The sequence below is a fragment of the Hylobates moloch genome, unplaced genomic scaffold (assembly GCF_009828535.3).
Source record: "Hylobates moloch isolate HMO894 unplaced genomic scaffold, HMol_V3 SCAFFOLD_27, whole genome shotgun sequence".
NCBI classification, from domain to species: domain Eukaryota; kingdom Metazoa; phylum Chordata; class Mammalia; order Primates; family Hylobatidae; genus Hylobates; species Hylobates moloch.
The window spans coordinates 210,704-231,852 of NW_026652302.1; the positions used below are offsets into that span (position 1 = coordinate 210,704).

At 40.6% G+C, this 21,149-nt stretch overlaps 1 protein-coding gene across 7 annotated transcripts in view; it reads right to left on the bottom strand.

Moving 5' to 3' along the window:
* LOC116463095 (uronyl 2-sulfotransferase) overlaps positions 1-21,149 on the bottom strand; it is a 423,370-nt gene that overhangs the window by 86,756 nt on the left and 315,465 nt on the right. For 5 of the 7 annotated variants that reach the window (XR_004246562.2, XR_004246558.2, XR_004246561.2 and 2 more), the window contains exon 8: positions 5,214-5,493. Coding sequence is in view for 2 of the 7 variants with exons in the window: in XM_032146061.1 (XP_032001952.1) it covers positions 3,964-3,991; positions 5,214-5,493 (308 nt within the window). In the remaining 5 variants the exon portion in view is untranslated. Of the gene's footprint in view, positions 1-2,341; positions 5,494-21,149 lie in introns of those variants that run through there. The other 2 variants (XM_032146061.1, XM_032146063.1) reach the window with 2 other exon arrangements.

The following is a 21,149-nucleotide window of genomic DNA, read 5'->3' on the forward strand; positions in this document are numbered from 1 at the left end:
ATGTTGATTTCCTGCACCCATTAACTCGTCATTTACATTAGGTATATCTCCTAATGCTGTCCCTCCCCCCTCCCCCCACCACACAACAGTCCCCAGAGTGTGATGTTCCCCTTCCTGTGTCCATGAGCTCTCATTGTTCAATTCCCACCTATGAGTAAGAACATGCAGTGATATTTATGAGAATGATGTTTCCATTTCATCCATGTCCTACAAAGGACATGAATCATCTTTTTTATGGTGATAGTTTCCATGGTGTATATGTGCCACATTTTTTAATCCAGTCTATCTTTTGGACATTTGGTTGTTCCAATTTTGTTTGTGAATAGTGATAATAAACATATGTGGGATGTGTTTTATAACAGGTGTTTATAGTCCTTTGGGTACATACCAGTAATGGGATGTAGTTCTAGATCCCTGAGGAATCGCCACACTGACTTCCACAATGGTTGAACTAGTTTACAGTCCCACCAACAGTGTAAAAGTGTTCCTATTTCTCCACATCCTCTCCAGCACCTGTTGTTTCCTGACTTTTTAATGATGGCCATTCTAACTGGTGTGAGATGGTATCTCACTGTGGTTTTGATTTGCATTTCTCTGATGGCCAGTGATGATGAGCATTTCTTCATGTGTTTTTTGGCTGCATAAATGTCTTCTTTTGAGAAGTGTCTGTTCATGTCCTTTGCCCACTTTTTGATGGGGTTGTTTTTTTCTTGTAAATTTGTTTGAGTTCATTGTAGATTCTGGATATTAGCCCTTTGTCAGATGAGTAGGTTGCAAAAATTTTCTCCCATTCTGTAGGTTGCCTGTTCACTCTGATGGTAATTTATTTTGCTGTGCAGAAGCTCTTTAGTTTAATTAGATCCCATTTGTCAATTTTGGCTTTTGTTGCCATTGCTTTTGGTGTTTTAGACATGAAGTCCTTGCCCATGCCTATGTCCTGAATGGTATTGCCTAGGTTTTCTTGTAGGATTTTAATGGTTTTAGGTCTAACATTTAAGTCTTCTTTAATCCATCTTGAATTAATTTTTGTATAAGGTGTAAGGAAGGGATCCAGTTTCAGCTTTCTACCTATGGCTAGCCAGTTTTCCCAGCACCATTTATTAAATAGGGAATCCTTTCCCCATTTCTTGTTTTTGTCAGGTTTGTCAAAGATCAGATAGTTGTAGATATGTGGCATCATTTCTGAGGGCTCTGTTCTCCAGAGGGCTATTTTTCTTAATAGCTGGATTTTTTTTTTTTGACGGAGTCTCGCTAATTTTTTGTATTTTTAGTAGAGACGGGGTTTCACTATGTTAGCCAGGACGGTCTCAATCTCTGGACCTCGTGATCCGCAGGCCTCGGCCTCCCAAAGTGCTGGGATTACAGGCACAAGCCACCGCGCTCGGCTGTCATCCTGCCTTTTAAGAAATACTGTCATTATCTATAAAATTTATTTAAGGCCAAATAGCTCATTGGATAAACCCGCAGGTGATGGCACATGTATAAAGAACTTCAGACCACACAAGCAACTCCAGATATGGCACGGTCCAGTTTTTGTTTAGTACTTTTGGCTCTAAAGTTCATTGAGTCAAACACCATTTGATTGAGTTACAGAAGGACAAACAAAATGATGAAGAAAGGTCACCACTTACCACCTGCTGTTTAGGATTCTCATATTCTTACGTGAAATAAAGCATGCCATTACCAAAGTGGATTTTTCTTTCCTAGTATCAGCATTCTGATTCTTTTATATAATAGTCACATATAATTGGAATGTAGCATCAGATACGCAGGAAACACAGTTTGTTTCTCTTTGTAAGCTCCATTTGACCACAGCAGTGAAATTTCCCAAGAAGGGTGTTTCAGGATCAAGACTGCTCACTTGAGAGCTTAGAGTGGTCCAGGTTTTGAGGTGCTACATGCCTGAGAAACAGATCACCGTAGACACTGAGAATTGGGGCACATCCTTCCTTTCCTACCTGACGGTAGACATGCCCCATAGATGCATAGAGACAAATGATTCAGATGTAGCACCCCGACACGAAACCAACTGTGGAAATACTGATAAAATCAGCTGTTTAGTTTTTAAAATATGCAACAACATGAGTAAATGACTAGTTCATTTTATCAGCCCCCTTTTTTTTGCTGTCATATAATTACAAGAATGAAAATTGATACACTTTTTAAAATACAGCTTTTCAAAATCCCATCTTGAGGAAAAAAGCTTGGCTAATTAAGAAGGCTGAGGGGAGGAACTGCAGGCACTTTTATTTCCAGCTGTCAACAGGATGGAAAAAATATGTCAACTTATTTATATTTATTTATTTATATGGGTGATGAATAAGTTAAGGAACGCTTCATCTCAAACACAGATTGCTTTTATTTTAGCTAAGTTAATGTTTCAGTTCCATATATATTTTTGAATTTCCATCAATGTCAAACACCATTTTTTTCTTTTTTTTTTTTAAAAAAAAAAAAAAGATTTACAAGCACTTTTACGGCACTCAAGAAAGTAGGCTGAAAGTTCATAATAATAATTTTCCTTTTAAAAAACATCCATCAGACCAAAATAAAATCATTTTAATTAACTCCTTCCTGAGTAACTAAAACCTTGGAATGTGCTGAAAGGTTATAATAAATAAGACAGTCAAAGATCAACTAGCTTAAAAGGTATTTTTTTAAATTAAACTATGTAAAATGTACAATATGTTTCATGAAGTACAAACTGTTGGGCCCAGGGCCAAAAAAAATGTTGTCATGTTTGCCAAATAAACTGAAGTACCTTGACTTTTAGGACCTAGAGGGTGTTGGCTGGGACAAAATAACATTTTGTCCTGTAAGTAAATCCGTCAGCATCTTTTGTTGTGAAGTTATAATGATCACTGCTGAAAATAAATGCCTTTGAACACACAGGTAAAAGTACCCAGATAAACTTGCAGTAAGAGGATGAATGTTTTTGAACGACCAATTGTCCCAACGTTCTGACAAGAGCAGAGAAAACACAGCCAACTCAACTTTATTTTCAGATTGCGAGGTTGCACAGTGTGTAAACTAATCGTCGTTCTTTATATGGAATTTCATAGAAATGACTCACAGGGTACCAGGCAGCAGTTCTTGTACTGGTTTTGAATATGATAGCTGTTCTCCAGGTTGCTTTTGAAAGTATGCTTAATGGTAGGGCCCTGGTCTCTCTGAACAGGACAAAGGATATTTCCTCCTCTAAGAACATTTCCCTTAATCGCTTCTCTGCCCCCATCCTCTGAGGCAGAAAGAAGGCCCATGAGTGGCCAAGTGCTGGACTCTGTGCGTCTGCGGTCCCCGCCTTCCTTGGACTCCTGTGGGCTGGAACCTTCTTAACACACATCTCATGATAAAGTAGCTTCAGTGCTCACTAGGCAGGTTCCAAATGACTTGCTTTATATCTTGGCTACAGTCCAATTTTAGTGAAGGCAGAAAAAATTCTAGAGAGACTTGGTGGTTTATGAAAAGTAGAAAATGTGTAGCTTGTGTAAAGTCAGAGTCTTATTTACTATTAACTACTCCCAACTCACACATTTGCTAGGGCTGGCTCTAGGGGACAAATACGAAATAGACAAAATTTGTTGCAAGTATCCTTCCTGCTGCCACCACTGAACCTCGGCTTCTCAGCTAGCTGTTTATCGTCTCCCCAGGAGAATGTGTATTTTCAGCATTTTTTAAGGTGAAATTATTTCAGAACTCAAAGCAACAGATTTCTAATGACTGAACCAAGGCATCGATAGGTGGCAGGGGAGGGGCAGTGGGAGGTGGAAAGAAGACATACCTTAGGACAGTGAGACTGCCCAACATCTACTCACATCACACTGGAGGCAGCCACTTACTTACAAAGCTGGCCAAGCAGTCTCTGTTCCAGAAGCTCTTGCTGCTTCTCTTTTTGATGTCTCAAGTAAGAGTTCTCAGGAGCACACAGGTCCCATAAGAAATGGGACTCTACCTGCACAGAACTCAGGTAGTTCTCGGGTAGCTCTGCCACCTGCACAGAACCCAGGACCCCTTTTTACTGAAAACAGGTACCTCTTAGGGGACTAGAAGTTACAATAGTACATAGTACCAGGTCCTATAGGACCCACCTTGGCCAGGGGTGTGTTTGATAGATTACACGTCATCTGTGGTCAGGCTCAGAACTTCTGCTGTAGGAGTCAAATGCCTGAGCTAAATTGGTTCCTAGAACTTCCATTAAAGCAGTGTTGGGAGAAGATGTTTCATATTGGGTGCAAAAGACACAGCCATGCCCTTTCCCTGATGCCACATGATCTTCAGATTTATCTGTCTTGTCTACATTCTTCCTTACACAGCAAACAAATTATTTTCCCTGCTAGACTACTTTGATATCTGTCAGCATGGTGCTTTGAAATGGAATGTCTCAATGGAGCTGGCCATGCACTTTGACCTTGAAAGGTACTCCAGGCTGTGGATTGGTTGGGGACGTGGCACAAGCTGACTTGCTCTTTCAGAGATAATTACACTGCTGTTGGTGAAAGTGCCCCCTGAGAAGGACCAGAGGCAGAACTCTACCCATGTGGGTAGAAACCACTTACCCATGGAGATCCTCCTCCTTTAAAAAAAAATTTTTTAATTGAGACAGAGTCTCACTCTGTCACCCAGGCTGGAGTGCAGTGGTGTGATCACAGCTCACTGCAACCTCAAACTCCTGGGCTCAAGTGATCCTCCCACCTCAGCCTCAGATTATAGGCTCGAGCCATGGCACCTGGCTCCATCCTCCCTTTTGATGTCCTCTAATCTGTCTTACCTTCTCTTAGATCCTTCCAGAGGAGATACCCTGGTCTCTGAAGTGGTTTTGTATTTCCACTGAAATATACAAGTCTGGATGTCTCCTACCATTGAGGTAATATTTTTATAAGTCATTTTACAAATGATAAGTTATTAGGCTAGGGGCTATATTTCTCCCCTTTCCCCATGATATGGGGTGGGGGGAAAGCTGTTTTATGACAAGATGCCTTGGGATGGAGCCATCTAGTGTACCCGGGAAAGACCCAAAGAGCCAAGACAGAATAAAATTAAACAAATAAAACCCGCAAAACCGGGCATCTCCCAATGACCCCAACATGTGGGAATGTTTTGTTCTTTTTAATGCACCCAAGCATTAATTTAGTCCCTTAAGGATTTTACTTCCCCAAACAAAGAACTTTCTGGAAAAGGGAGATAAAGCCATAGAGGCAACACAGTCACATCACCTCTTATAAATATCTTCCAGCCACTTTTCATCATCCTGTTCTTCATCGTCGATTGGCTCCTCGGTTTCCAGTGGAGTTGGGATAAAGAAGTGTGGCCTCAGGGGGTGCTTGCTGACGTGAGACTTAAGTCCAAACTTGCGCTTCAGCAGGTGGAACTGCTCTTTGACGTAGTGGTAAAACTCATACTCATATCTCATCCGCTGGTAGAGGATCTGCACAGCCTCAGGAGAGGGGACAGTCTTCTTCACCGTCACAGTCATGTTTCCAAGCTTCCTGTGCTCTGGAAGAGAACCGGGGTTGCACATGAGCCATCGTTTGCAGTAGCTTAGAGGGGATCCTGGCGAGGACCCACATTACCTGTACAACTCTGGTAGCACCTAAGGAAGCAACTGCATATCCAAGTATTAGAAGGGAAGAAGGGTTTCTGATAATATTTGGAAAGACTTACCAACTCTAGGTGTTAATGTCAACATGCGTTGACAAAGCACAAGCTATCTAATTTTGTTTCATCGGATGTGAACCATGCAATTGGACCAAATTCAATTGTTAACTCTGAGTTCTACATTCTTTTGAACAGCAGAATCTATCCATTTTCCCTCTTTTATTTCTTGTTATACCAGAAAAGGGCTTTACCCTCAGGAGGAGGCATGGAAGAGCTGTCTAACCACTTTCTAATAATCTTGTTTTGTAAGTTTTAAAATATTGACATAAAGTTTAATTTGATACAAAATCCATTTCCATTTTACTATTTCAACAATGCATTTGTCCAGAAAAGGAAAGGGCTGCCAGATTTCTTAAGTATAATTTACAAATTAAAAAGATTTTTTTTTTATTTTTTGTAGAGACAGGGTCTCACTATGTTGCCCAGGCTGGTCTTGGCATCAAGAGATCCTTCTGCCTTGGCATCCCAAACTGCTGGGATTATGGCACGAGCCACTGCACCCAGTCTAAATATAATTTTAACTCTTGTAAATTTTAAATTTTTATTGTGGTAAAATATATATAATTAAAATATGCTTAATTTTATACTAATGCTTAATAACAAAATATATTTTATATTCATTGCTGAATAGCATGAAAATGTTATAAACAGAGTGTACAATTTTCACTATTTTTAAGTGTACACTTCAGTGGCATTAATTATATTTACAGTGTTGTGCAACCATCACCACTGTTTTAAAAATCCTTTCATGAGTCTATACAAAAACTTGATATCCATTAAACAATAACTTCCAATTTCCTTCCTTTCCTTACCTCACCCTACTTGCCCCATCGATTAGATAGAACCTCTAATCCATGTTCTATCTTTATGAATTTGCCTATTCTCAGTACTTCATATAGGTGGAATCATACAATATTTGTCCTTTTTTTGTCTAGCTTATTTCACTAAGCATGTTTTCAAGGTTCATCCATGTTGTAGTGTGTATCAGAACTTCATTTTTTTTTTTTTTTTTTTATTTGAAACGGAGTTTTGCTCTTGTTGCCCAGGCTGGAGTGCAATGGTGCGATCTTGGCTCACTGCAACCTCTACCTCCCGGGTTCAAGTGATTCTCCTGCCTCAGCTTCCTGAGTAGCTGAGATTACAGGCATGCGCCACCATGCCCGGCTAATTTTGTATTTTTAGTAGAGATGGGGTTTCTCCATGTTGGTCAGGCTGGTCTCGAACTCCCGACCTCAGGTGATCCGCCTGCCTCGGCCTCCCATAGTGCTGGGATTACAGGTGTGAGCCATCGCACCTGGCCCAGAACTTCATTCCTTTCAAGGTTGAATAACATTCCATTGTATAGACAGAACGCAATTTGTTTATCCTTTCATCCATGGAGAGACACTTGGGTTGTTTCTATCTTTTGCTTATTATAATGAACATTTGCATTCTAGTATCTGAGTCCCTGTTTCCACTTATTTTGGGTATATACCTAGGAGCAGAATTGCTGGGTCATGCGGTATAAATTTAATGTTTTGAAGAACTGCCAAACTATTTTCCACAGCCTTTGCACCATTTTACATTCCTACCAGCAATGTGTGAAGGTCCAATTTCTCTGAATTCTCTCCTACAATTGTTATTTTCCTCCCTGTTTAAAATCGTAGCCATCCCAGTAAGTGTGGAGTGGTATCTCACTGTGGTTTTGATTTGCATTTCCCTAATGACTCCTGTAGTGATGCTGATGCTAATGGTTTCCCTAATTTCTAATGACTTTTTCATGTGCTTTTTGACAAGCATGTGTCCAACAAATGCTGTTTGTTTGAATATCTTCTTTAGAGAAATGTCTATTCAAGTCCTTTGCCCATTTTTGAAGTGGGTTTTTTTTTTGTTTGCTTTTGTTTGTTTTTATTGTTGAGTTGAAGGAGTTATTTATATATTTTAGTAATATGCACATATATCAGGTATATAATTTACAAATATTTTCTTCCATTCCATAGGCTGTCTTTTCACTCTGTTGATAGTGTTCTTTGATGCATAAAAGTTTTTAATTTTAATGAAGACTATTTTATCCATTTTTCTCATATTGCCTGACTTTTGGTGTCATATTAAAAAAAATTGACAAATCCAAGGTTGACACATAGAAGTTTTTAATTGTAATGGAGACCATTTTATCTATTTTCCTCTTATTGCCTGTCTTTTGGTGTCATATTAAAGAAGCCATTGCCAAATCCAAGGTCATGAAGATTTGCCCTCACGTTTTCTTTTATAATCTTGTTTTTGACTAAAATTTTTGTCACCAAATTTGAATAGGTAAATAATTTACTAAATATAGTTCCAAATGGCTATTTCCAAAATCAGACTCATCTGAAAGGACATAGACTTCCCAATTTTTAGGATATTTGAGATACCTTCTGAAGCCTCCAGTAGCAAGTTTAAAGAAAGAATTTGAAAAATTCTCTATGTAGAGGCTAAGAAGGGTAGTGGGGGATTAGGGGACAGGTGGTGATGGTTTATAGGTACAAAAAAATAGAAAAATGAAAAAGACCTTTTATTTGATAGCACAACAGGGTGACTATAGTCAATAATAATTTAATTGTACATTTAAAAATAACTAAAAGAGCTGGGTATGGTGGCTCATGCCTGTAATCCCAGCACTTTGGGAGGCTGAGGCGGGCGAATCACAAGGTCAAGAGATTGAGACCATTCTGGCCAACACGGTGAAACCCCATCTCTACTAAAAATACAAAAATTAGCTGGGCGTGGTGGCGTGCGCCTGTAGTCCCAGCTACTCAGGAGGCTGAGGCAGGAGAATTGCTTGAACCCAGGAGGTAGAGGTTGCAGTGAGCTGAGATTGCGCCACTGCACTACAGCCTGGTGACAGAGCGAGACACTGTCTAAAATTAATAATAATAATAATAATAATAATAATAAAATAACTAAAAGAGCATAACTGGATTGTTTGTAACGCAAAGGATAAATGCTTGAGGGGATGGATACCCCATTCTCCAGGATGAGATTATCATGCATTGCATGCCTGTATCAAAACATCTCATCTACCCCATTAGGTATTAATTAAAATAAAAAATAAATAAATTCTCTGTGTGGCCAATAGCCTCATTGAATAAGGGTATTACTTTTCAAACTGACTCTTTTGAAAGTCCTTTGCCAGGTTGGGTCCTTTGCACAGGGGAGCCTAGATCCTTGTAAATAGATAACATGGTCTTTATTAAAAATTAAAAACATAACACACATTGAACACTCCAGAATTTCTGTTAAAGAACTTGGCATAGACTCTTCTGAAATGGGTTCCTAACAGAACATTTTATAATATCTGTCTTCTCTGAAGATATGAACTCTAGCTAATCTGGGGCAGGTCATTGTTCACAGGTCTTAGGTGTTCCTTTGTGTTTTTTAAAACAGAGTTAAAAAATCTTATGAAAGACAAGAAACAAAGAGTTTTAAGTCAAACACGGAGAGGCAGAGGAAAAATAATTCTCTCATTGAAAGCCTCCTTCAATCCCTTCCTCTTAGAGCACTATACATTGTGTAGGGTTTTGTTATCTGATACACAAAAAAGTAAGACTCCTGCAATTTAAAATAAATTCATTACTTAAATTATTTGGCCCAACCTGGCAAAGGATCCAAGGGGATAAGCAAAGGGGAGCCTAGATCTTGTAAAGAAGTGACTTGGAAATCTGTTCTATTTCACCGCCTCAAAGCTCTTTGTCATAAGGTTGAAACAGTAATTTCCTAAAAACAATGGACAGCAAGTGTAATCAAATAAATACCCTGACTACAAAACTATCTGAGAAATACCAATCACATTTTTAACCTAGAGTAAGGCAACTTTCTATACTAGTCTTCAATCATTTGCAAAATGTTGGTCTATATAATGGATTGAGTTGACTTGCTACATAAATGGTTATTAATTTCAGGCCAGAAAAACTTTGGGAAGATTCTTTAAAAGTTACAGCATAATGGGTTTATACATTTCTTTCTTTGATTACGATTAGGTGACTGGGTCAACTGCTATAAGGCTACTCCTAGTTCATGACAATAAAACTCTCTTCCCTGAATGCATTCCTCTATGACTAGGATGGGGGGAGTTGGTGGATGGGCAGAGCAGGTAAATAACTCTGTCAAAAGTGACATATCCTTCTGAATAGACATTTCTCAAAATAAGACATATAAATGGCCGAGAGGTATATGAAAAAACTCAACATCGCTAATCATCAAGGAAATGCAAATCAAAACCACAGCGAGCTATCATCTTACTCCAGTTAGAATGGCTATTATTAAAAAGGCAATAAATAACAGATGCTGGTGAGGATGTGGAGAAAAGGGAACTCTTATACACTGTTGGTGGGAATGCCAATTAGAACAGCCACTATGGTAAACAGTACGGAGATTTCTCAAAAAACTAAAAATAGAACTACCATGATCCAGCAACCCTTCTATTATGTATCTATCCAAAGGAAATGAAATCAATATATCAAAGGGATACCTGCACGTGCATGCTCACGTGTTTACTGTAGTACTATTCACAATGGTAAAGATAGGGAATCAACCTGTGTCCATCAATGAATGAATGAAGAAAATGTGGTATTATACGCAGTGGAATACTATTTGGCCATAAAAAAGAAAGAAATCATGTCATTTGCATCAACATGGATGGAACTGGAGGTCATCATGTTAAATGAAATAATCCAGGCACAGAAAGACAAAGATCATGTATTTTCACTCATATATGGGAGCTAAAGCACTTGACCACATGGAGGGAGTAGGATGATAGATACCAGAGGCTGGGAAGGGTGTCTGGGTTGGAGAGCGGGCTGAAGAGAGGTTGGTTAATGGGTACAAATGTACAGTTAGATAGAAGGTGTAAGTTCTCATGCTCCATAGCAGAGTAGGGTGACTATAGTTAGCAACGACATATTGTATATTTCAAAGTAGCTAGAAAAAAAAACTTGAAATGTTTCTAACACATAGAAATGATAAATACTCAAGGTGATGGATGCCCTAAACACCCTGATTTGATCATTGCACATTCTACGCATGGAATGAAATATCATACATATCCATAAATACGTAAAATATTATATATCAATAAAATGTGATATTGTGTCCTTCAAGTACAAGTGAAAAGAACCAGGACATATTTGCATGATTAGTTAACTGATATGGCGTGAGATGGTGACAGTCCTGGCTAAGCCTAATGCTTTGTGGTATATTTTTATAGTAACAGCTACAGTTAATGGGAACTAATGTGTAGCAAGCGCTGAGCTAAGCATTTGTACACACAACCTTACTTAATCCTCATCCCCTTGATGAAAGAGCCATTTTACACATGAGGAAACTGAGGCTAAGACTATAACTCATTCAAGGTCATGCAGCCAGAAAGTGGCAGAGGTAGGAGGCTCCTCATGACAATCAGCTGCTGTGCTTTTGCTGTGTTGTTTCTTGGTGTGAACAGGTGAGCAGGCTATTACTGCTTCTCACATTTTTCTTCACAGTGTGGTAGAGCATAATGGTCAATGTCCAGGCCTAGAGCCTACTACTCCTCATGCTGACTGAGGCACCCAAACTTAACAACAGATCTCACAGGAAACTGGCAGGTGTTTTGGAGGGAATGGCTAATGGCTTTATAGTTTGGGAGAAGAAAAGGGCTGATTAAAAAAAAATTGGGCTCGATCACCTCTGGGTCCAATACTCACAGAGTCAGTGATGAAAACCACCCCAACAACCACTATTTGGAGAGTTCCACCTGAGAGGTAAAACCGCATCCTGGTGGTTTATTTAGCTTAAACTTGTAATTATGTGTTTCTAGTAGGAAACATTCTATCCCAGGCAGAAATTGACCTAGGATTTGCCATGTTCGGAAAACGACAGACGTCTGGCGATAACCAGCATCTAAAATCCCAGTGCACTCCATCGACTCTATGACTGGAAAGTACTGGCTCTTATGATTCCACTCAGAGCCCCCTACCTTGACATATCTTATCGAACTTTTATACAGTAATGAGAGGTCTTTAATAAGATTGATATTTGATAAGATCCCAGGTAGCCTTTCCAACCAAATTTTAATTGCATGTCAACTTACCAGCCTGACAAAAGTGCTTTGGCTATTTGACAGTGCTAGTCAGAACATGAGGAGGCTGAGCCCTGTTTGCTAGAACACTCTACAGAGAGGACAGACTTTTAAGACAAGAGGGAAGGGGGACTTTTTCATGTTTGGCTACAAGGCAAGAGCTTTAAAAGATCCTTTCTTGAATAGTTAAGGATCCAGGGAGGGTGACCGCCAAATATGGCAACTTGGTATGGTGATATTTCAAATTCAAGGCCACTGGAGACCAGTACATGCTGGATGAAGCTGTTCTCTGAAGTTCCCTTATCTACCTAGAAATTGGACCTGCCAAAGAGGAACAAAATTGCCTTCAGTCACCTCCCCTAAAATTTCATTAACCAGAGAAGATCAAAACTCATGTAACAGAGGAAGGGACTGAAGATTAAACACCACACTCAGAGCTCAGATGAACGTTGTCCCAAACTATTGCCTGTTCTCGGGTCCCATTCAGTTCCCAAAGAGAATTATTTACCTTCCATTGTCTGAGCATTGGGACCATTCATTCCCCTTAAATATCATTTACTACTCTTCAGAAGTGCCACATTTAACCTCCATTTCCCCTTTCTCTATGAAGAAAGGTATAGAAAAAGCTGGACCTCCCTGGGTTATGAGGTAACCACTCTCCTATGATTTTCTCCTGTGTAGCATTTTATTTTTAAGAGATAGGGTCTTGCTCTGTTGTCCAGGCTAGAGTGCAGTGGTGGCTCACTGCAGCCTCAAACTCCTGGGCTCAAGCGATCCTCCCCTCAACCTCCTGAGTAGTTGGGACTACAAGAGTGAGCTACCATGCTCAGTTTCATGCACATTAATAAATTTTATTCCTTTTTTTTTCCTGTTAATCTGCCTGTTGTAAGTTCATTTTCAAGTAAGCTTCAGAGGGTGGAGGAGAAGCTTTTCCTGTTACCCCTCCAATAACAACAGATTGTCACATGTGTTTCAGTTACTTCAGTCTTCCTTACTCTTCTTAATCCCTCCCTACTAAATTCCCCGTCTAAACCTGAGGGTCAGTATCAGCTGGTTCGGCAGATTCTTATGGGATCTAATGTTTCCCCAAGCTCTAGTTTTGCATTAATATCCAATTCTTGCTTCATTTATCTACCCACCCTGCCTCCTTGGAGTTTCCTTCTCTCTCTCATCCACCCCCTCTTCTTCATTGTCAACCTCTCCCTCTCAACTGGCTCCTTGCCATCAAAACTCACTTCCCTGCTTGAAAAAACCCTTGTCTCATGCACCCTCCCTCTTTAATCTTTTCTCTCTCCTCCCCATCACAGCCCAACTTCTTGAAGAGCTGTCTACATTTGTTATAACATTTTCAGCTTACACACATGACTGAAGTCACCAAAGCCTGCTTTCTGTTCCTTCTGTACTCCATTCAGTTACTCTCGCTTCCTCTCAGCATGACCCCATCACATTGTGGGCCACACACTCCATTTTGAAGCCCTCTCCTCCCCCAGCATCTGCAACAGTGTTTTCCTGGCACCTTCACTTCTCTCTGATCACTCCCTTTCCATCTTCTCTATGCCCTCCTCTTTCCCAGCCTGTCTTGTAAAGACCAGTCCCCCTGAGGCTCTGTTCCAGCCTCTTCCCTTCTCCCTGGTTACTCCCTGGGTGGCAGCATCCAACCCTCTACCCTTTAGTCCTCATAGCACTGTGGACAACAAAATGAACAGTTTATATAAACAATGACAGCTTTTTTGACCTTCGTTTTCCACAGAGCTGCCAAATTTAATAAGGTTAATGACATTGCCAGAGGGTTATGTCGCGGTCAGAAACAGGAGTGCTATTTTGTGCCAGGAGAAACAGAGACTCAGATTCAACCAATATTGGTGGGGAACACCCATTATGAGTTTGGATCATCATATACGTTATTTTATTTGATATTCTCAATAACCCTGTGAGGTGAATATCATGACCCCTCTTTTGCAGATGGAGACACAGAAACTTACCCAAGGTCACATAGCTGGCTGGTAAGTGAAAAAACAAATTTGAATCTGGGTCCCCATCTATGTTGAGGTTTTTCCCTAACTGTAAGTACTGCACCATAACCAGGGCAGCTTTCATGAGCCTGTAGAAAACTATCACTTTCATATGGAAAGACCAGAGGTGGTTTGTCTTGTATAATAAGCAGAGAATTCTTAAAAATCTCATTTCAAAGACATATGGATGTGTGTCTTGCTGTACGATAATCAGTGCTATGGAAAAGTCATTCCATTGCTAAGTGTTCCACATTTTTGTAAAATGCCAGACTTTCCATCCAAACAAAACAAAGCTACATGGACTATGGAATCAGCCTCTCTCCAGATTGCCATAATAGCAGCTCCAGAGGAAGTTGTTAGGATTTTTTTTTCAGACTGTTATTTCAGCCACGAAACAATTGTGCTTTAAAAATCTATACTTATTAGTAGCATTCCTTGGGAAGGGATGAAGCCCTCGTTAGGTGAGCATATACTGTTGGATTAACCATGAAGAAGTGAAGACCTCACTCCATGAGCGTTCTCTGATCCTAGCAGCAACTGAGAGTAACTTGAAGGGGCTCATGTCTCTTGTGCTCACTGATAAACATTTTAAAAGAAAGAGATGAATACAGAGCTCCTTCCTTTAAGGCAGGGTGGCAAGAAGGCAGACCAAGATTGGAATGGCAGGCAATGTATCGTTTGGCCCATGGGGTATTTTGTTTTTTTTTAGAGATGGATTCAGTTGTTGTAAGGCTTGGTCTATTTCACATGGAAAGCTGGATTTCTGGCTTTTCTCAAAGGGCGGCTACATTCTTCTGGAGCCAAGTGTGACTGCCCCCGAGAAAGAGGCCAGGGCTCTCCAGTTTGCCTCATACCCTAAATGCCGGTTCATTCTTTTATGTTACCTGCCTGGCTGTTACAGAAATTCGAGTTTTATGCTTCTGCTTTAAAGATTTTAAAATTCAGGCTTTCATAAACCTAGAGAGTAAGTGCTTCTCGTCAAAATCAAGGCTCCAATTAGGCCTCACTGGTGTGCCCAATATCATCTTCCTTCCCTCTTTCTGCAAAGATTTGTTGAGTAACTATTCTGCACCACGCACAGGAATTGTTGCAGTGAATGGGGCACCATCACCATCACCATCATCATCATCAGTTGGCACTTTGAGAGCTTTCTCTGTGCCAAGTATTTTAAGATATCTAAACACACACTTAATCCTTATAAAACTCTCAGTGCTGAAGATGGCCAAATAGGAACAGCTCCAGTCTACAGCTCCCAGCGTGAGTGATGCAGAAGATGGGTGATTTCTGCATTTCCATTTGAGGTACCGGGTACATCTCACTAGGGAGTGCCAAACAGTGGGTGCAGGACAATCGGTGCAGCACGCTGTGCATGAGCTGAAGCAGGGCGAGGCGTTGCCTGACTCGGGAAGCGCAAGGGGTCAGGGAGTTCCCTTTCCTAGTCAAAGAAAGGGGTAACAGACGACACTTGGAAAATCGGGTCAGTCCCACCCTAATACTGCACTTTTCCAACGGGCTTGGAAAATGGCACACCAGGAGATTGTGTCCCGCACCTGGCTCAGAGGGTCCTATGCCCATGGAGTCTCACTGATTGCTAGCACAGCAGTCTGAGATCAAACTGCAAGGCGGCAGCGAGGCTGGGGGAGGGGCGCCCGCCATTGCCCAGGCCTGCTTAGGTAAACAAAGCAGCCAGGAAGCTCGAACTGGGTGGAGCCCACCACAGCTCAAGGAGGCCTGCCTGCCTCTGTAGGCTCCACCTCTGGGGGCAGGGCACAGACACACAGAAAGTCAGCAGGAACCTCTGCAGACTTAAATGTCCCCGTCTGACAGCTTTGAAGAGAGTAGTGGTTCTCCCAGCACGCAGCTGGAGATCTGAGAACGGGCAGACTGCCTCCTAAAGTGGGTCCCTGACCCCGAGCAGCCTAACTGGGAGGCACCCCCAAGTAGGGACAGACTGACACCTCACTCGGCCAGGTACTCCTCTGAGACAAAACTCCCAGAGGAACTATCAGACAGCTGAATTTGCGATCTCACAAAAATCCGCTGTTCTGCAGCCACTGCTGCTGACACCCAGCCAAACAGGGTCTGGAGTGGACCTCTAGCAAACTCCAACAGACCTGCAGCTGAGGGTCCTGTCTGGTAGAAGGAAAACTAACAAACAGAAAGGACATCCACACCAAAAACCCATCTGTACATCACCATCATCAAAGACCAAAAGTAGATAAAACCACAAAGATGGGGAAAAAACAGAACAAAAAAACTGGAAACTCTAAAAAACAGAGCACCTCTCCTCCTCCAAAGGAACGCAGTTCCTCACCAGCAACGGAACAAAGCTGGATGGAGGATGACTTTGATGAGTTGAGAGAAGAAGGCTTCAGACGATCAAACTACTCTGAGCTACGAGAGGAAATTCAAAACAATAGCAAAGAAGTTAAAAACTTTGAAAAAATATTAGAAGAATGGATAACTAGAATAACCAATGGAGAGAAGGGCTTAAAGGAGCTGATGGAGCTGAAAGCCAAGTTTCGAGAACTACGCGAAGATTGCAGAAGCCTCAGTAGCAGATGCGATCAACTGGAAGAAAGGGTATCAGTGATGGAAGATGAAATGAATGAAATGAAGAGAGAAGGGAAGTTTAGAGAAAAAAGAATAAAAAGAAATGAACAAAGCCTCCGAGAAATTTGGGACTATGTGAAAAGACCAAACCTACGTCTGATTGGTGTACCTGAAAATGATGGGGAGAATGGAACCAAGTTGGAAAACACTCTGCAAGATATTATCCAGGAGAACTTCCCCAATCTAGCAAGGCAGGCCAGCATTCAGACTCAGGAAATACAGAGAACGCCACAAAGACACTCCTCGAGAAGGGCAACTCCAAGACACATAATTGTCAGATTCACCAAAGTTGAAATGAAGGAAAAAATGTTAAGGGCAGCCAGAGAGAAAGGTCGGGTTACCCACAAAGGGAAGCCCATCAGACTAACAGCTGATCTCTCAGCAGAAACTCTACAAGCCAGAAGAGAGTGGGGGCCGATATTCAACATTCTTAAAGAAAAGAATTTTCAACCCAGAATTTGCTATCCCGCCAAACTAAGCTTCATAAGTGAAGGAGAAATAAAATACTTTACAGACAAGCAAACGCTGAGTGATTTTGTCACCACCAGGCCTGCCCTAAAAGAGCTCCTGAAGGAAGCACTAAACATGGAAAGGAACAACCGGTTCCAGCCACTGCAAAAACATGCCAAATTGTAAAGACCATCGAGGCTAGGAAGAAACTATAGCAACTAACGAGCAAAATAACCAACTAACATCATAATGACAGGATCAGATTCACACATAACAATATTAACGTTAAATGTAAATGGGCTAAATGCTCCAATCAAAAGACACAGACTGGCAAACTGGATAAGGAGTCAGGACCCATCAGTGTGCTGTATTCAGGAAACCCATCTCACGTGCAGAGACACACATAGACTCAAAATAAAGGGATGGAGGAAGATCTATCAAGCAAATGGAAAACAAAAAAAGGCAGGGGTTGCAATCCTAGTCTCTGATAAAATAGACTTTAAACCAACAAAGATCAAAAGAGACAAAGAAGGCCATTACATAATGGTAAAGGGATCAATTCAACAAGAAGAGCTAACTATCCTAAATATATATGCACCCAACACAGGAGCACCCGGATTCATAAAGCAAGTCCTGAGTGACCTACAAAGGGACTTAAATTCCCACACAATAATAATGGGAGATTTTAACACCCCACTGTCAACATTAGACAGATCAACGAGACAGAAAGTTAACAAGGATATCCAGGAATTGAACTCAGCTCTACATAAAGTGGACCTAATAGACATCTACAGAACTCTCCACCCCAAGTCAACAGAATATACATTTTTTTCAGCACCACATCACACCTATTCCAAAATTGACCACATAGTTGGAAGTAAAGCTCTCCTCAGCAAATGTAAAAGAACAGAAATTATAACAAACTGTCTCTCAGACCACAGTGCAATCAAACTAGAACTCAGGATTAAGAAACTCACTCAAAACCGCTCAACTACATGGAAACTGAACAACCTGCTCCTGAATGACTACTGGGTACTTAATGAAATGAAGGCAGAAATAAAGATGTTCTTTGAAACCAACAAGAACAAAGACACAACATACCAGAATCTCTGGGACACATTCAAAGCAGTGTGTAGAGGGAAATTTATAGCACTAAATGCCCACAAGAGAAAGCAGGAAAGATCCAAAATTAACACCCTAACATCACAATTAAAAGAACTAGAAAAGCAAGAGCAAACACATTCAAAAGCTAGCAGAAGGCTAGAAGTAACTAAAATCAGAGCAGAACTGAAGAAAATAGAGACACAAAAAACCCTTCAAAAAATTAATGAATCCAGGAGCTGGTGTTTTGAAAAGATCAACAAAATTGATAGACCGCTAGCAAGACTAATAAAGAAGAAAAGAGAGAAGAATCAAATAGATGCCATAAAAAATGAAAAAGGGGATATCCACCACCGATCCCACAGAAATACAATCTACCATCAGAGAATACTACAAACACCTCTACACAAATAAACTAGAAAATCTAAAGAAATGGATAAATTCCTCGACACATACACCCTCCCAAGACTAAACCAGGAAGAAGTTGAATCTCTGAATAGACCAATAACAGGCTCTGAAATTGTGGCAATAATCAATAGCTTACCAACCAAAAAGAGTCCAGGACATGATGGATTCACAGCCGAATTCTACCAGAGGTACAAGGAGGAACTGGTACCATTCCTTCTGAGACTATTCCAATCGATAGAAAAAGAGGGAATCCTCCCTAACTCATTTTATGAGGCCAGCATCATCCTGATACCAAAGCCTGGCAGAGACACAATCAAAAAAGAGAATTTCAGACCAATATCCTTGATGAACATTGATGCAAAAATCCTCAATAAAATACTGGCAAACCAAATCCAGCAGCACATCAAAAAGCTTATCCACCATGATCAAGTGGGCTTCATCCCTGGGATGCAAGGCTGGTTCAACATACGCAAATCAATAAATGTAATCCAGCATATAAACAGAACCAAAGACAAAAACCACATGATTATCTCATTAGATGCAGAAAAGGCCTTTGACAAAATTCAACAACCCTTCATGCTAAAAACTCTCAATAAATTAGGTATTGATGGGATGTATCTCAAAATAATAAGAGCTATCTATGACAAACCCACAGCCAATATCATACTGAATGGGCAAAAACTGGAAGCATTCCCTTTGAAATCTGGCACAAGACAGGGATGCCCTCTCTCACCACTCCTATTCAACATAGTGCTGGAAGTTCTGGCCAGGGCAATCAGGCAGGAGAAGGAAATAAAGGGTATTCAATTAGGAAAAGAGGAAGTCAAATTGTCCCTGTTTGCAGATGACATGATTGTATATCTAGAAAACCACATTGTCTCAGCCCAAAATCTCCTCAAGCTGATGAGCAACTTCAGCAAAGTCTCAGGATACAAAATCAATGTACAAAAATCACAAGCATTCTTGTACACCAATCACAGACAGAGAGCCAAATCATGAGTGAACTCCCATTCACAATTGCTTCAAAGAGAATAAAATATCTAGGAATCCAACTTACAAGGGATGTGAAGGACCTCTCCAAGGAGAACTACAAACCACTGCTCAATGAAATAAAAGAGGATATAAACAAATGGAAGAACATTCCATGCTCATGGGTTGGAAGAATCAATATCGTGAAAATGGCCATACTGCCCAAGGTAATTTATAGATTCAATGCCATCCCCATCAAGCTAACAATGACTTTCTTCACAGAATTGGAAAAACCTACTTTAAAGTTCATATGGAATCAAAAAAGAGCCCATGTCGCCAAGTCAATCCTAAGCCAAAAGAACAAAGCTGGAGGCATCACGCTACCTGACTTCAAACTATACTACAAGGCTACAGTAACCAAAACAGCATGGTACTGGTACCACAACAGAGACATAGATCAATGGAACAGAACAGAGCCCTCAGAAATAATGCCGCATATCTACAACTATCTGATCTTTGACAAACCTGACAAAAACAAGAAATGGGGAAAGGATTCCCTATTTAATAAATGGTGTTGGGAAAACTGGCTCGCCATATGTAGAAAGCTGAAACTGGATCCCTTCCTTACACCTTATACAAAAATTAATTCAAGATGGATTAAAGACTTACATGTTAGACCTAAAAGCATAAAAACCCTAGAAGAAAACCTAGGCAATCCCATTCAGGACATAGGTGTGGGCAAGGACTTCATGTCTGAAACAGCAAAAGCAATGGCAACAAAAGCCAAAATTGACAAATGGGATCTAATTAAACTAAAGAGCTTCTGCACAGCAAAAGAAACTACCATCAGAGTGAACAGGCAACCTACAAAATGGGAGAAAATTTTCGCAACCTGCGCATCTGACAAAGGGCTAATATCCAGAATCTACAATGAACTCAAACAAATTTACAAGAAAAAAATAACCCCATCAAAAAATGGGCAAAGGACATGAACAGACACTTCTCAAAAGAAGACATTTATGCAGCCAAAAAACGCATGCAAAAATGCTCATCATCACTGGCCATCAGAGAAATGCAAATCAAAACCACAGTGAGATACCATCTCACACCAGTTAGAATGGCCATCATTAAAAAGTCAGGAAACAACAGGTGCTGGAGAGGATGTGGAGAAATAGGAACACTTTTACACTGTTGGTGGGACTGTAAACTAGTTCAACCATTGTGGAAGTCAGTGTGGCGATTCCTCAGGGATCTAGAACTAGAAATACCATTTGACCCAGCCATCCCATTACTGGGTATATACCCAAAGGACTATAAATCATGCTGCTATAAAGACACATGCCCACGTATGTTTATTGTGGCACTATTCACAATAGCAAAGAGTTGGAACCAACCCAAATGTCCAACGATAGACTGGATTAAGAAAATGTGGCACATATACACCATGGAATACTATGCAGCCATAAAAAATGATGAGTTCATGTCCTTTGTAGGGACACGGATGAAACTGGAAAACATCATTCTCAGTAAACTATCGCTAGGACAAAAAACCAAACACCGCATGTTCTCACTCATAGGTGGGAATTGAACAATGAGATCTCATGGACACAGGAAGGGGAACATCACACTCCGGGGACTGTTGTGGGGTTGGGGGAGATGGGAGGGACAGCATTAGGAGATATACCTAATGCTAAATGACGAGTTAATGGGTGCAGCAAACCAACATGGCACATGGATACATATGTAACAAACCTGCACATTGTGCACATGTACCCTAAAACCTAAAGTATAATAATAAAAAAATAAAAAAATAAAAATAAAACTCTCAGTGCTATAGAGTTCTCTTATTATCACCATTTACAGCTGTGACA